General features: G+C 47.1%; 1 protein-coding gene across 2 annotated transcripts; it reads left to right on the forward strand.

Moving 5' to 3' along the window:
• The first annotated feature begins 6772 nt into the window (after positions 1 to 6772).
• Dact1 (dishevelled binding antagonist of beta catenin 1) lies at positions 6773 to 16170 on the forward strand. 2 transcript variants are annotated; one of them, XM_059279719.1, is made up of 4 exons: positions 6773 to 7096; positions 9499 to 9631; positions 10404 to 10559; positions 14159 to 16170. In XM_059279719.1, the coding sequence occupies exons 1-4, from the start codon at positions 6773 to 6775 to the stop codon at positions 16120 to 16122; spliced, it is 2577 nt and encodes an 858-aa protein (XP_059135702.1). In that variant the 3' UTR covers positions 16123 to 16170. The 2 variants fall into 2 exon arrangements, with proteins under 2 accessions (XP_059135702.1, XP_059135701.1); XM_059279718.1 differs by having other exon boundaries at positions 14270 to 16170.
• The last annotated feature ends 707 nt before the right edge of the window (positions 16171 to 16877 follow it).

Below are 16877 nucleotides of genomic sequence, written 5' to 3' on the forward strand. Positions count from 1 at the left end.
TTTCTCTGTGTAGTTTTGGTGCCTGTCCTGGAACTCACTCTGTAGACTAGACTGGCCTTGAACTCACAGAGTTCCTCTTGGCTCTGCCTCCTGAGTGCTGGGACTAAAGGTGTGCGCCACCACCGCCCGGCTCAAATATGGGTTTAAAGAGTAAATATTTGGGGCCCAGGGGAGGTGTCTCAGTCAGTAAACACCTGTTCTGCAATCTCGAGGACCCGGGTTAGAATCCCCAGCACCCACATCCACGGCCACACCTGTTTGTAATGCCAGCATTGACAGGGCAGCTAAGAGACGGCCGAAATTACAAGGTAATGATCTCCAGCAAGAGACCCTGTCTCAAGATAGTAAGGCCGTGAGCAATGAAAGACGCTTGTAAGTCCTCTGGCCTCCACATCTGTGCATGGGTACTCGAACACACATGTGCATGCACGACACATAGGCAAATATTTTTTAAAATGAAAAAAGAAAAAGAAAAATATAATATTCTTCCAAGGCTGGAGTAGTAACTCAGTGACAGAACCTTTCCCTAACAAACTCATGAGGCCTTGGGCCCAACCCCCAGGACTGAAAAATAAAATTCCCCTTTCTTAGAACAAACTTGAGCATTATAAAAGCCAGGAATACATTTTCGTGGGCAGAGGATGTTGCTCAGTGGTAAAGTGCCTGCCTAATATATGCCAGACCCTGGGTTTGTCCCCAGCACTGGAGGGGGAAAGGAAAGAGACAGTGATATATTTTTGTGACTTCATTTGGATGTGACTTTTACAATATATAATTTGAGGCTCTATCTGCTTTAATAATTAAAAATTAATTAATACACAATAATTGTTTATAGGATACAATAAGATATTTCAGTACGTGTATATAATGTGTAACAGTCAGATCATAATAACTATCATATACCTCACCTCAAATGTTTATCATTTGGCTGTGTTGAGAACACTGAATTTTTTAAAGATTTATTTTTAAATTGTGTGTGTGTGTGTGTGTGTGTGTATACAGGTGCCTACAGAGGTCAGAAGAGGGCATCATATCTCCTAGATTAGATTAGACTTCCGGGTGGGTGTGAGCTGCCTGATGTGGTACTAGGGTCTGAAGTCAGGTCCTCTGGAAGGGCAGTATTCTCTCTTAACTGCTGAGCCATCTCTCCAGCCTCCTGTGTTGTGAACAGTTGGAAATCCCCTCTACAGCTATTCTAATTTCTACTTCTTTGTGATTAGCTATTTTTAAACTTGTACATGTAAGTGTGAGCATTTGACATTTGTCTTTTTATGCCTGACATAACCTCATGTTTCCACAAATAACAAGATTTCATTCATTTTATTTTTTATACTCCTCATATTTTATTGTGAACAGATACCATACTTTCTCTACCCATTCATCTGTTCAAAGCCTAGGTTGACCCTATATCTTAGCTTTTGTCCATAGTTCTGCAGTAAACATGAGACCGCAAATATCTCCTTGACATGAAACCTTTATTCTTTTCCCTTGGGGTTTACATTCAGGAGTGGGATGGCTTCTATTTATAGTTTTGTTTTTAAAAGAGATTTCCATGCAGTAGCTCCACTAATTTAATATTCTCATCAACAATATTTCAGGTTTCCTCTTTAAATATTAATTGCATAATGATTTGCATTTAATCAAGTCCGCTTCACTTTCAGCCTCCAAGCTCATGAAGCTAGAGACTGTGTCTTGCTTGCTTAGCATTGTATCCTTGATGTTTGAGGTATACTATGGAGTCCATAAATATCCATTGGATAAACTAATAATTATTTAAAGAGGTGTCATCTAGGGCTGGAGAGAGGGCTCAACCGTGAAGAACACAGTTGCTCTTCCAGTGGACCCAGGTTCAAGCCCCAGCACCCACATGGCGGCTCACAACCAGTTTTAACTCCAGTCCCGGGAGATCAAATGCCCTCTTTTGGTCTCTGCAGACCCTGCATGCATATGGTGCATAGACATTCATGCAGGCAAAGCACACACAAAAAATAGAAACAAATAAATCTTTAAAAAAGCCGCACACAAACCAAAGAGGTATCATCTAATGGCGATGACCCACATTTGCTTTTCTCCTAGATGAAGCTTTTATGAAAGGACTCATCTTATACATTAGAGTCTGCCACGTTAGGATAAAAACCACTTGTGGCTACTTACAAAGAAACAGTCTGTGGAGCTTAAAATCAGGCACACAAAATCTTACAGTTTGTGAGTCTGAAACTTGTAAATAATTGGAGAACATTTTCGACAGAACCAAGAGAGGACGAAACCAAACAAATACAACCATTGAAGGAAGCTACCCGAATTCGCCTGAGCATGAGGGACTCTTCCTTGCTTCCCGGTGGTAGTGCCAAGGTGTGTAAGGTGTGTTGCTCTAGAGTATTTGTATGCTCTGCACCCTGCATCTGCTGACTGTAAGTGTGACTGGTAGAAATGCTAATTAGTGTCCTGAAATCCAGGCTTGACGGCACATCCGTGATTAGCACCGTGGGGCATGTGAGTCTTGGACATACTAGTATCTTCAGAGGTCACAGTGCTCTGGTACAAGGAAGCCTGAGCTTCCTGAAGAGTCACCTTGAGCCTCTTTAACAGAAGCCTGGCAGTATGATCATTCACTCTTTAACACTAACGCACAGCTAAAAGATAACCTTTTCTTCCAGGGATGAGCCGTCTTTGGTCCTGTAGTCCAGAGGATGGAAGAGGCTGGCTGTCTCACAGTCTTTCAAACAACACAAGCATTGTGAGGAGGAGACTGCTGTCGGCCCCATCCTTCCCTACTCCTCTTTGCCCTCAAAAGATTTTTTTAATGTGTTCAGGGCCATGATGTTGCCCAGTTTTGCTACCAACTTTCCTTCTTGACGATCTTTTATTTCAATGTCGGCTTTCTTTCCCCCTGTGTGCTCACTGACGTCTGATTGTGGGGTCCAGCTCTAATTAGTCTGGATATGAAGTTTAATTCACTGTGGCTCTTTTGGCACTAGACTCAAATGGGCTTTGATGTCTGGATGGAGCTTTGATCCCAGACCCTCAAATGGTGGTCATCACCCAATCTCAAAGGATTGCACTTTACTTTCCCCCCTCCCATCTGGAGACAGCTTTCCTCAATGACATCATTTGTCTCCGTTTGGCCATAAAAGCTGCAAGGCATCATTTGTTGCTTTTCCCTATAGCAAATCGTGGGACTGATGCTCCTTACTCGGCAATAGAACACTCGCTGCAGGATAAGGAATTTGCAGAATGATGCTCAGACTTTGATGAGGGTGCTCTCAGGGATTGTTCTGTCCAAGGGTCCAGCTTCAGATTATGATGTCAGGACCCTTTCCAGCACTTGCACAGAAAATATCTTTAAGTAAGCTACACAGTTGCAGTGTGTCCGAAGAACAGGCTTTCTTGTGTTCTTGCTGGTACCTTTAGCTCACTCTCCAGATCCTTAAGGCTGAAGTTCATTCTGTCTTTAATGTCACATTCCCTGGGGGTCTAGAGCAGTGTTTCTGAAAAGAATAAGCCTCAGGGAGAGGAAAAGGTCGAACTAGAGCTGAACACCATTTGAAAGGAGATAAATAAGTAGCGCTATTAGAGGAAGAAGTGCCAGTGACTGCTTAAAAGAGAGGGAAAAAAAAATCAAAACCATAGGGGAAAGGGAGACCTTGTTCTCCATGGAAGGGGACTGTGAGTGATTACTGCCTCTTCTTCTTTTTTTTTTTTTTTTTTTTGGCCTATAAACAAAACATAGAATCCAGGAATAAAGAAAATCCAGCAAACTAAACTAGAGAGGAGAATATTTGGTTGTTATGTTCAGAAGAGAAGAGGGGCAACCAGGCCAGTCACACTTAATCCGATGACTTTGGGAATTTTCCTGGAAAAACAATTACCGCACTGAGCGACTTACTTCGAACTTCGTTTGACAGCCTGAGTTTGTTTTAATTGGCAGCTGAATGAGCAGCATTATTTATTAATGTGTAATGGATACTTTGGAGAGCATAACCCCCTTTTTCCTATTTGTGACCATTTTTATTGGCGGAATCCTCGGCGCACATTAGTTTTAATATTTAAACTCATTGGGAACACTTTTGCACGGAGATGAACAAGCTGCCCTGACAAATGGTTTGCTCTGGACTAACGAGCCAGGCTAAAGAGGCATTTGGTGGGGAGCAGGGTGTGTGTGTGTGTGTGTGTGTGTGTGTGTGTGTGTGTGTGTGTGTGTGCTGGGGGGAGGCAGGAAGGTGGAGAAGTTTGGAGACAGGGCGGCTTGTCTGTCAGCTGTAACAAGATTTATTAGCAGTGTGTAAAAACACGTTTCAGCTTTTCCCCCCTTGAACTATATAAATATAGTTGTCAATGCGTGACATAACACAGGCCCCAATAATAGGGTCCACCCAGCCAGAAGGAACCCAATTCAGAACTAGAAAGCAAGAGGTCTGCTTAGAAATGGATAGAATGAAACAATGGCAGAGGACGTGTGAGTGGCCTTTGGCATGTAAAACAAGACACTATTCTTGAAGTGTCTTCCTGAAACTAAGGAGCAAAACTAGTTCTTCTGTTACCACATTGTGTTTGGCACACAGTAGGCACAAAGAATGTGTGGCCTGTAGACTTTGTGTGGGGGGGAACACCTGAATACGCTCCCATTTTTATATCATGCTAATTATGAACCAAGGCTGTGGTCCCTTTCATGTCTGTGGGAGGTAGGGGGTGGGGGTGGGGTGGAGGATAAGGAGTGTGAGTGGGTGGCAAGGGAGCTCTTGCTTTCCTTTGTGTCTTTTTGGTAAAAGTCAACTTAATTCTATTTGTTGGAGAGATTAAGTGAGTACTATTAAGTTAAAAAGTATGCTAATAGGAAAACAATTAGCAACTAACTGGCATCCTCTGGAGTCTCTTCTTTAGCGATTATCGGTTGCCTACTTCTAGGCCTTGTACTGAGTGAGAACACTGATGCTATGAGCGTATTAAGACAGTCCCTGCCTTCGGGGAGCTTTTATGATGTAGCTGGAGAGAAGACACACGATGCACACCTAAGTACACAGATTGTGTGTGCTCAGAACCAGAACCAGATAAGAGCTTGTGAGAAGGACCAGAAATTCATGCAGTTAACCAGTTCAGAGCAGGGAAATAGATGAGCTGATCTTGGAAGATTAGTCCACATAGAGGGTTAAAAAAAAGAGAGGGAGGGAGGGAGGGGAAAGAGTGGAAGGAAGGGAGAGAGAGAGAGAGAGAGAGAGAGAGAGAGAGAGAGAGAGAGAGAACTTTTGCTGGAATAAGCAGCTGGACAAAGGTGTTAAATTCTGAAGTCATGATCTGAAATGTGTTCCTTCATATGACACTGTGTCTTAACTTCATCAAATTGTGACTTGCTAAATTCAATTTCGGAGGTGCTTGGATGCACTGCTTTTTAAGAGACATGTGATGGAGCCCCATAAACCAACTAGTGGCATTTCCATAAAGATCCCTAGACCATTAGACCATTGAAATACTAGTGAGTGGTGTCCCAAGGATACAGGTCAAATCCCAATCGTACTTCAGGGAAAAAAAATTGTAAGTTCCCCTGGAGAAAAAATATGAGAGCTATATAAAGCTATCTCTCTCTCCTATTTATTTATTTTATTCTTTTTTTCTTATTTGGTTTTTCGAGAGAGGGTTATCCCTGAGTAGCACCACCTGTCCTGTAATTCACTATGTAGAGGAGGCTGTCCTCGAACCTGTAGATCTGCCTGCCTCTGCCTCCCAAGTGCTGGGATTTAAAGGCATGCGCCACTACCGGCCAGCTGAGGGCAACAACTCTTAAGATTTACGTGCCAGCACACCACATATGTATTACAAGCTGTTGTCACTATGATTCTTAGAACAGGCTAGTATGTTAGCTCCATTTTACTATTGGGTAAATGGAGGCACAAAGAGAGGCCACTTTTATCCTATCGGTGGATGAAACAGGAACTAGATACAGACAGTCTGATTTCCGAGCCAGCGCTCTAGTAAACAGAGGCTAAGGAACAATAAAATCCCAAACCCTAAGCGCTCACACGTCACCCCTCATAAAGTCCAGGCTTTTCTAAGAACTGATGTGATTGCTGCCTTTACAGCGGCATCCTTCTGCCTGATTTTAAATGCCTTCTCCAGCAAAAGCTTCCGCTGAAAAGCTAAAGCAAACCAAAGGAGCGTTTAAGAACAATGTCCTTGCCTTGTATTTTTTTCAATTACAAAACAGAGTTTAAAACAAAGACAATCTCCAAACCCACATCCACAGAAATAGTGTTCGAGTACCCAGCCGACATCAGTTGGGGATGGCGAATCCCAAATCCGAGGGAACGGACTCGGAGGGTGGACTCGCGAGGAAGGGGTTAAGTTGCAGAAAGTTGGTCCCGGGGAGCCCGAAGCCACGGCGCCCGCGGACCGGCCCGCGAGGCTGCCTGTAACAAGATGCCCGGCCCCCGCCCGCCACGGTCTCCGGAGATGGAGCCGAGCCAATCGGCGCCGGAGAGGACCGCGGTGCCGTCGGACCGAAAAGGGGGCGCGGAGCCGGGGCGGGGCCGGGGCGGGGCGCAGGCGGCCGCGGCGCCTGACAGGAGCTGAGCGCCCGCAAGCCCGCGGCGGGCGGGGTGGCGGATGGCTGGGTGGCTGGGTGGCGGGGGCCGGGCGTGACGTAGCGTGGCCGGGGCGTTATCAGCTGCGGGGCCGCAGTCTGGAGCGGCGCGGGACGCGAGTGCGAGCGGCATGAGCGCTCGACTGCGGTCCTAGCGCGAGCTGCTGCGCCCCGGGCTGGCCGGGCTTCGGGGAGGTCATGAAGCCCGACGCAGCGCGCGAGCCCGAGCCGCTGACCCCCGGCCGCGGCGCCGAGCCCGAGGGGCGCTGGCGGGAGAGGGGCGAGGCGGACACGGAGCGACAGCGCACCCGCGAGCGCCAGGAGGCCACGCTGGCGGGGCTGGCGGAGCTGGGCTACCTGCGGCAACGCCAGGAGCTGCTGGTGCGCGGCGCGCTGCGCTGCTCCGGGGCCGCGGGGACCGTGGCGCCGCGCGCCGGGGAGCTGCGGGGGGACGCGGCGCAGCGCAGCCGTCTGGAGGAGAAGTTCCTAGAGGAGAACATCTTGCTGCTGCGGAGGCAGTTGGTAAGGTGGTGGCCGGTGGCCGGGCGGGAGGGTGGGCTGGGAGCCTCTGGCCGCGGGATCCCTGGCCGTGACGCGACCCCCGCCTCGATTCCCCCTGACCCCTGGTGCCGCGGATGCCCGGGGCGCGCGTGACTTCCACGCGTTGCTGGCGGATGCCTGCTTTGTGTCACCTGAGGAGCTGAGGACCTCGCGCGGATTGCGGGGAGGGGGGTGGCGGCTCTTCCTTCCCTCCTGCGTTTGGAATTCTTGGAGTCCCTGGGTTCCAGCCTGAAAGTTAGGCTACTACGTGCCCCGGTCCCCAGAGGTTTGCAACCCCCACTTAAACTGCCATTTCACCTCGTGGTCTCTCTAGTTACTCCCCCTCCTCTGGGGGGTGGACAAAAGCGAGAAGGGGGTTTGTGGCTTGGCTAACTGTCCAACGTTGAGTTTTACGGTTCCAGCGAAGCTCCTGCTGGGAGCCTTGCCCCTCCCGGTGTTCTCCCCCCTGCAAGTCTCCTTCGCCTGGGATGGTGCTTAGTTTCAAATAGAAGTCCTTTGTATAAGGCAGCTAAAACTAGATGCAAATACTGGCAATTTGGCCGGAGAGCTTGCCCCCTCCTCTCGGTCCGCCAGCTGTGCTTGGTGGTGGAGGTGGGAGAAGAGCGAACCTGCTCGCTGGGAGCATTTATCTTATTGGATTTCTGTCACTGTCTCGGTCATTCTGTGCAGTCTTCATTAACAAGGGAGAAAAAGAACTTTGGACCTTCATGGGTTGAGAACAGCTTTTGACGCCGCCTCAAAATAATGGCGGCAGCTTTGTTTCAGTGACCTCAAAATGTAGTTTTGGAAACAGCCAAAAGATTCTTATCCCACCCTGTTATCTTAGATTACTTATGCTAGATAATGGTCCTCTGAAAGTGATGCTGTGGGCTGTCACGTGCTTTCTTGTCTTGCCGTTTTCTAGATTATTTGTGTATTTATTGAGCATCAAAGTGCTTTTACTTAATTCATTGTTTTCCTGATGAAATTCAAATGTTAGCACACAAGCATATGGCTTATGTCTCCCAGCTTTTAAAGTCATAGAACATGAGCAAGGACTGGATATGTCCGTGTATCTATTTTGCAAGGATGTGTGCTGCTGTGGTTTGTGCAATGGCTGTTTTGGCATTTTTACTGTTTCTTTGGTGATAGAACAGAATAGTATGTACATGAATTTGAGCCAGTTCTTTCTGGTTGTGACTGGTCGTTCACATTTATTTCAGCATTGTCTTGTACAATAGCACCTTTTTGTCGCCGTGAATCTCCAGATTGTGAGTGGCACATTCCTATTGTCCACTTCAGGGGAGCAAGGCCGTGTGTGAGAAGAATTCCACTGCAGTCAGTGTTTATGGTGCTGTTTTCATTTGTAGACTTGGCATTCTTGATTTGAACCAGATGCCTTTGGCGTTCTTCTGCTTTTCCTAGCAATAGGAAGCACTAGGTGGCGGTGTGAGTTAGCACAACCAATCTGTCACCTTTGGAAACCCAAGCTGAGTTCAAATCTTGATGGGCTTTCCCTCGAGGGTTTTGGATTCTGCCAGCTCGCATTATACTTGGCACTGGCTGTTAGTATTAATTTCTCGCTTTCAAAGGCCCTAAGACTGATTAAGCCCCACTAAGCAACTAATAGAAAACAAAATTCTGTAGGCCATGACATTTGGCCAGAAAACCTCACCTAAGAAAGATTATAGTGCATTGTAGGAAATCTGTTACTCTGTGACTTCAAGAGCCTGCTGTGAAGGATTTTCTTTAAACTGGCTGTACACCAGATGATTCAAAGTCTGTGCAAATTCCTTGCCCTTTCCTATAAAAAGCCCCAGTTTGTATAGAGTAGTAAAAGCTAAGAGCGAGTTTTGTCCTTTCCTACAGTACTGGGCATTGAACACAGGGGCCAGTGCACACTAGTCAAGCTCTCTAGCACTGAGCTACAACTCAGTTGTATGTAGTTTATTATTATTATTATTATTATTATTATTATTATTATTGTGCGTTTGGTGGGTGCAAATGAGTGCAGCTGTGTGCTCCCTCATTCCCGTGGAGGTCAAAGGACAACTTTTAGGAGTTGGTTCTCTCCTTCCAGTGTGGGTTCAGGGGACTGAATGCAGATCCCCAGGCTTGAGCAGCAAGCCTTTTTACCACTGAGTCATGTGCTGCGGGTCCTATGATCATTATTTTTAATGGACAAACTTTGTATTACCAAAAACTATGAGAGGGTTTAAACTTTAAAGACAGGGCCTGCCTTGCGTTCTCAAAGTGTTGATTTCAGATTACCCAGCAGCTTTTGATCTAAAGGCTCGGTGACTGTTTAGATGGGTGGCTTGAGTAGACGTCTGCCTTTGACATCCAGTGTGCCCATTTTCCTTTCTCTGCTTCTTCCTAATCAGAACTGCTTGAGGAGAAGAGATGCCGGTTTGTTGAATCAGTTGCAAGAACTTGACAAGCAGATAAGTGACCTGAGACTCGATGTTGAAAAGACGTCTGAAGAGCCGCTGGAGACAGACAGCCGGCCTAGCTCAGGTGAGCCAGCACCTCAAGGAAACACACCTGCAGAGGGCTGTGGAGTTTGTCTCCAAGGTGAACACAGTGGAAGAGCAGCCTGGCATCCAGCTGCTGGAGAGGGAAACAAATTCAGTCTACAAAATCTTCAATAATGAGGTGGAGCTGCCCAATGTCCCCTGAGTCCAGAAAATACAAAGATCTATTCAGGTTTCTGGAAGAGCAAACAGACCTTCTTTGGAACCCGAGAAAGTCAGCTCTGGGCTAGAAAATGGTCACTTCAGCTTCCTGAGGTCCCTGCAGTTTCTTCTTCTTTTGAGCCATTCGGCTCCTTGAGTTTCTTTTTCTCTTAGAGTTACTTATCTATTTCCTTCAGGTTTGTTTGTTTGTTTTTGGTAGCCCGGACTGACCTTGAATCCACTCTTGTCCTCCTGCTTCAGCCTTCTGAGGGCTGGGATTATAGGCACGGGTCACCAAATCCAGAGACCTCAGTTACTCTTTCTGAAACACGATGAAGTTGAGGTTCTTCAGGTTTACACACCTTTAAAAGAGGAACAAAGAGGAGGATGAAGTAACTTTGAACCATACCCAGAATTACATGGTTTTCGCCTTTTCTAAGGAATATTTGAAATAAAACCATATAACCAGGACCCTAAAATCCACAATGTGTATGAAACGCCCCCAACAATCTAAAACAAAAACCAGCTTTTCTTTTCTTGGATGCCTTACCCTTTTGTCTTTTTAGATGGAAATGTGTATATGATCTTAATTTCAACCGTCTTTTTACTCGTAGGGTTTTATGAGCTGAGTGATGGGGCTTCAGGATCCCTTTCTAATTCCTCTAACTCCGTGTTCAGCGAATGTTTGTCCAGCTGCCATTCCAGCACCTGCTTTTGCAACCCCTTGGAGGCAGCTTTGACGATCTCAGACGGCTGCCCCAAATCTGCAGGTAAGGATGTTTAGCACTGACAGAGATTTTAACTGGGAGAGGTCAGGGGTCTTTAAAGTTATGTAGCTTCAGCTGCTTTCTTGATAGGAAAACGGTTTGGTTAGTGTGCCAGTTACACGTAGAGCCTACACGTTGATCTTAATCAACTTGGGGTGCCATTTGGCTTTATATTATGGAATTAGAAAGACACTTTGCCTTTAGAGGAATTGTCCCCATATTAGAGACACTGGGCTCTGTTTCTTTGCTGTTTAATCCCTCCCTCCCTCTCTCATTCCTTCTGATGCTGGTGATTGAATCCAGGTTCTCGCACATACTAAACACATACTATACAATCTGCAGCCCCATTTTTACATTCCTTTTTGTGTTTCTGGGGTACCCCTTGGCATGCTACCCAAGCATCATCTCTGGCCCTTTATTTTCTTTTGAGAACTATCCTGGAACTCTTTTCTTCTTTAAAGTACACATTAAGTTACATGCATCCATCCGTCGAGCCAAGGGCTGTTGACACTCCAGGGAGCAGTGGCCCTGCCCTGTTTCTCAGAACACCCCACATAGTGAAATTCCCCATAATCTGTATGTTATAATTCTCCACCCCAGGCTTCAGAGATCATCATGACTTTGTCTTCTTTGAGTCCTCCCAACATTTTTCAGGGTGCAGTTGTTAACCTTTGGGGTGCAGTTATGTATTAAGAAAATAAGAGGCTGGAGAGATGGCTCAGCATTTCAGAGCGATTACTGCTCTTGCAGAGGACCTGGGTTCGGGTCCCAGCACAACCATCTGTAACATTTGTTCCAAGGGATCTGACCGCTCTTCTGACCTTTGCAGGCTCCTGCACACATGGTACATATACACACACTCAGGCACATACACATAAAACTAAATGTTAGAAAAAGAAGAAAATGAGGCCAAGTAAGGTTATTTATATATAGGTGGGCACAGCAGGATACAAACTCAGGTCTAATTTATTCCAAGGGAATAATTCCTTTGGGTCTAATAATTTCAAGGGAATTCAGAAATGGTTAAATTCAACCATCTCATCTGATTTAAAAAAAAAAAAATTGTGGCCTACCAGCCAGCTATTGCCAGAAGCTCGCACCTGCTGAATTAGAGTTGTCCCTGAAAGTCGGAACTCCCCCTTATTCCTGTTATATTTTGGTAACTTAGAACAGCAGAGGAAATATGAGGATTAGAGCCGCGGGAGCAGCAGGAATGTGCCACTGTGCTCTCTGTTTCTCATCTGAGTACAAGGCTGACATTTTGAGTCCAAGCAAAGCAAACGTCGCACTGAACAGCTGAAGCTGCTAATTGGTGAAGCCCTTGCATGTGTACAGTGTGTTATCAGCAGCAATCAACCATTTGGGATGAGTACAGAACTGGTATCTGGGCCTCAAGTTCATTGCTAATTGCTCCCCATCACTCTGTAGATCTAGTTTCAGAGGGAAACTTTATAACCCCATTAAAAGGCACTTCGGGCAGGTTTTCCTTGCAGACAGACCCCTAGCTCTTCCAAACACCACATCATTACATAATTGAGACAGTTGGGCCGAGCCTTGGGGCCGTTTGGTTCTACTCTAAGTCTAGAGGAAGATAAATGGAGACTCCTAGGCAGATGTGACTTTAAGGCAAAAAAGCAGGTTTAAGATACCAGGGGAGGGATGATGGGAAACAATGTCAGCTAGAGAGGTCTCCTTTTTTTTTTCTTTTTTTTCCTGTCCTTTGTTTTCTTCAGAGGTCTTTGTCCTTCTTTCTTTCTGCAACTCCAGGTGTCCCTGCACCAGTCCCTCTTCCTGCTGGGATTATAGGTGCTCAGAACCACTCTGGGCTTTCCTCCTGTTAACAGGCTCTTTATTAGAGGTCCAGTAGGACAGACATGGCATTTTCATTAAACAACAACAAAAAGTACTCTTTACACATTTTATCATCCTTGAGTCTGGATTTTTTTTTTTTTTTTTGCTTTTTCCTTCCAAGACTGCTAATTATTGAAGGTCATAAAGCTTTCCCTTAAACAATGAACACAGAATTTGATACATAGTAGGTTCTCACTGTTTAAATTTATAGATACAACAGAGGAAATCTAATTTCCCTAACTGAAGGTCACAAAAAGAATTTGTTATGTATTCCAAGTTAGAAACCAACATTTAACTAAGGGCTTTGTTTCATTGTAATTTGACATGTACATTTTTGAGATGAAAGAAATTTCTCCTTAAAAAAATAATTTTATGTATATAAATGGGCTTGCATATATTTATGTGTACCACATGTATAGTGTCCACAGAGGTCAGAAGAGGGCATCAGATCCTCTAGAGCTGTTGGAGGGTGGCTAGTAGCCATGTCGGTGCTGAGAACTGAATCCAGGTCCTCTGAGAGAGCAGCAAATGCTCTTAACTGCCGAACCTTGTCTGCAGCCCAAGGAATGTATACTTTAAAACTGCTCAGTCTTTAAAAATCTTACCCCAAATTCCTTATCCTATTAAAAATATTGTTTGTAGTGTCACTACTGAAGACACGGCGAATGTTAAACTTTACTAGCTGTTAGTGTAATGTGATCGGGGGACTGGAGAGAAGGCGTGATGGTTCAGAGTGTTCTTGCAGAGCACCCACCTCAGGTGGCTTGCAGCTGCCTCTAACTCCAGCTTCAGAGGGTCTGATGTCCTCTCATTTCTGTGGGCTCCTGTGCTCATGTGTGCTAACGTGTGCGCACACACACACACACACTTAAAAATAAAAAAATTCCTTTAAAAAAAGATTTGAGGGGGCTGGAGAGATGGCTCAGCAGTTAAGAGCACTGGCTGTTCTTCCAGAGGACCCAGGTTCAATTCCCAGACCCACATGGCAGCTCACAGCTGTCTAACTCCAGTTCCAGGGGATCCAACACCCTCACACAGAGTATATACAGTCAAAACACCAGTGCACATTAAATAACAAATAAATGAATAAATCTTTTAAAAAGATTTGATCTTTTTTATTGATTTTTTCAAAGGACAGTTATGTTTAAATAGATGCCACTAGGAATCAAGTTTTAAGAAAATACAAAATGAGGAGAAAGTTCACAGCAAATATAGTTCATCTTAAGTATTTTAAGGAGAAACGAGAGAAAGGGGAGTAGACCAGAAAAAGGAATATATATGTACATATATGTATACACACACACACATATATACATATTCTATAGTTATTGGAGACAGAGAAGGAAGTAAACATTGCTTTCCCCTCATCACACTGAAAGGCTGTTAGGATTTTGGTGTGCTTTACTTCAGAGTTTCTTTATATAGGTATCTTGAAAATTATACTGACTTACACCATGACTTTTGCTAAGGTTCACGAAGTGTTTCCTTACATTATTCAGTAGTTTCAAAGCATTATACATGGCTAAATATTTTTCTCTTAAAGATGTGATAGTTTGTCAAAATTGTTGAGTATTTTTTGCCTTCATTCAGTAAGCCATGAACTTCATGTAAACTTGTAGGAGAGCTAGTGTGGAGTATTTCTCAGTCCTTTGGTATTCGTCCTCTACCTGTAAGTTTCTCTTAGTAAAATTTGGCCAGTCAAGTTGGCTCTACCAATTCATTTCTTCAGTGTCCCTTTACATGTTTTTCAGATCTCATAGGATGGTTGGAATGTAAAGGCGGCCACTGTGAAGACCAGGCCTTAGGGGGAGTTTGCAGTTCCCCCTCCACACCACAATTTAATTCCCTTGATGTCATTGCAGATGTGAATCCTAAATACCAGTGTGATCTTGTGTCTAAAAACGGCAATGATGTGTATCGATATCCCAGTCCACTTCATGCTGTGGCTGTGCAGAGTCCAATGTTTCTCCTTTGTCTGACGGGCAACCCTCTGAGGGAAGAGGAGGGGCTTGGGAACCATGCCAGTGACATTTGCGTCGGATCTGAACTGAATGCCATCAAAACAGACAATTCCTTGCCATCTCCAAGCAGTTTGTGGCCGACTTCCCATCCTTCATCCAGTAAGAAAATGGACGGCTACATTCTGAGCCTGGTCCAGAAAAAGACACACCCCGTACGGACCAATAAACCCAGAACCAGTGTGAACGCCGATCCTTCCAAGGGGCTTTTGAGGAATGCCAGTGTGTGTGTCAGGGCCCCCGGCGGTGTCCCACAGGGCAGTGGTGTGAACCTGAAGAATACCAAACAGATGTGTTTGCCCTCTGGGGGAATGTCCTCTTTGGAAAACGGGCCATTCTCCCCACCGAAGCAGAGGTCCAAAGACTCCAAGACGGAGCAGTTGGAAAGCAAGAGGTTGTTGGCTCTGCCGGAGGGCTGCTCCTCGGCAGGCGCTGCCGTGGAACCCCAAAGCAAGCATCTGCCCAAACCCGCCAAGGCAGCCCCTCAAGAGCTCGCAAGGTGTCCGGCGGCGGCGGCGGCGGCGGCGGCGGCGGCGGCGGGGCTGGGGGAATCCCTGAAGGAAAGCAACCAGGTCTCGGCGGTTTCTCCGAAAACAAGTCCCGCCAGGGGCCCCGCCGCCCCGGTGGAGAGCAAAGCCCCGCCGCAGCCCCAGAAAAAGATGCCGCCCAAGAGCGGCCTGCAGGCCTTGCCCGCGGCGGACAGGCCGGCCCTGGACTTCAAAAGCGAGGGCTCGTCTCAGAGCCTCGAAGACGGGCCTCTGGTGAAAGCTCACTTCATCCCGGGGCAGCAGCCGCAGCAGCAGCAGCAGCAGCTGCAGCAGCAACTGCAGCAGCAGCAGGCGGGCGCCAGGCCGCACCGCGCACACCGGAACCCGGCCGTCGCAAGGAGCGCCACCCTGAAGGCCCGCGGCCCCGCCGCCGCCCCGGAGCACGGCCTGCACACCGTGCGGGAGAAGACGCGGGCGGCGGGCAGGAAGTGCCGCTTCCCCGACGACTCGGATACAAACCGGAGACTCAGGAAGGCCTCCTCCAAGGCCAGGCGCGGCGGCGGGACGCCCGACGCCGCCGGCCTTCCCGGCAGGCCCCTCGGCGGCGGCGGCGGCGGCGGTGCGGGCGGGCCTCGGGCGGGCGGCCGGGCGCACGCGCACGCGCACGCGCACGCGCACGGACGGGAGCCGGTGGTGGCCAAGCCGAAGCACAAGCGAACCGACTACCGGCGGTGGAAGTCGTCGGCCGAGGTCTCCTACGAGGAGGCCCTGCGGCGGGCGCGGCGGGCCCGGCGGGAGCACGCGGGCGCCTACCCGGTGGCCGTGGCGCTGCCCTACGCCAGCCCCTACGCCTACGTGGCCAGCGACTCCGAGTACTCGGCCGAGTGCGAGTCGCTCTTCCACTCCACGGTGGTGGACACGAGCGAGGACGAGCAGAGCAACTACACCACCAACTGCTTCGGCGACAGCGAGTCGAGCGTGAGCGAGGGCGAGTTCGTGGGCGAGAGCACCACCACCAGCGACTCCGAGGAGAGCGGGGGTTTGATCTGGTCGCAGTTCGTCCAGACCCTCCCCCTGCAAACGGTCCCGGCCCCAGACCTGCACACCTGCCCCAGGAAAACCTTTGTCAAGATCAAGGCCTCGCATAACCTCAAGAAGAAGATCCTCCGCTTCCGGTCTGGCTCCTTGAAACTGATGACGACCGTCTGAGTAGCTGATGGAGCGAGTGTCTTATCCCCCCACCCCCCAAACCCCAAGTCTCTGGAAAAAAAAAAAAAGAAAAAAAAAAAAGGTGGTGTCTTAATATAATATTTGTGTCCGACTTAAACGGGATACTTTTTATTATGATAAGCCCAAGATAAATTATGTCTCTTCGTCATGTACGGACGCTAGTGCCTTTAACGGAAGGTGAAGGATGTATCGCTTAGTTAGAAGTAAATATTGAGGTCTTAATGGTGGTGATAGTGAATGAATTTTGATTATCAGCTGTTTTTTTTTTTTGGCTTCTATTGTCCGAGCGTCTGGCAAAGTACAGGTTTTTGATGTTCAGGTTTTATTTGGATGAGACCTTTTGTTTCCAAGGTCCGTGGGTGGAATTTTTTAAGACATGAACTCGCTCCTTGATTCTTTAGGGCTCTGTCCCTGAAAGGGCTTTCCAGTTGAGGGGCATTGCCTAAAATTGCATAGTATAGGTTTAAAAAAAAAAAAAAAAGGGTCATTGCTTTCGCTAAATTTTTTTAATATAGTCAACACTTCTCAGAGGTCTCCTCATCCGTTTTCTTCTCAGAAGTACGCTTTTTACTCTAGGATTTAGAACTTGTAGAGCGGACTGTAGATCTGGAGGTGGCAACCAGATAGAGAAACTGACAATACCTTAAAAGGATTCACAAAAACCTTTGCCGCATGCGGTGCCCAGCCTTTGTTACAGTAACCCTCTTGGGCCATATATCCAGCAGTTTTTGATG

This window comes from Peromyscus eremicus, chromosome 14 (genome assembly GCF_949786415.1).
Source record: "Peromyscus eremicus chromosome 14, PerEre_H2_v1, whole genome shotgun sequence".
In the NCBI taxonomy this organism is placed as follows: domain Eukaryota; kingdom Metazoa; phylum Chordata; class Mammalia; order Rodentia; family Cricetidae; genus Peromyscus; species Peromyscus eremicus.

What these genes read in the sequence shown, in the direction of transcription:
- Dact1 (XM_059279719.1), top strand. Translation starts at nt 6,773, where the DNA reads ATGAAGCCCGACGCAGCGCGCGAGCCCGAGCCGCTGACCCCCGGCCGC. An exon ending in TGCTGCTGCGGAGGCAGTTG is followed by an intron (nt 7,097 to 9,498) that starts GTAAGGTGGTGG and finishes CTTCCTAATCAG; the next exon opens with AACTGCTTGAGGAGAAGAGA. An exon ending in CGGCTGCCCCAAATCTGCAG is followed by an intron (nt 10,560 to 14,158) that starts GTAAGGATGTTT and finishes CATGTTTTTCAG; the next exon opens with ATCTCATAGGATGGTTGGAA.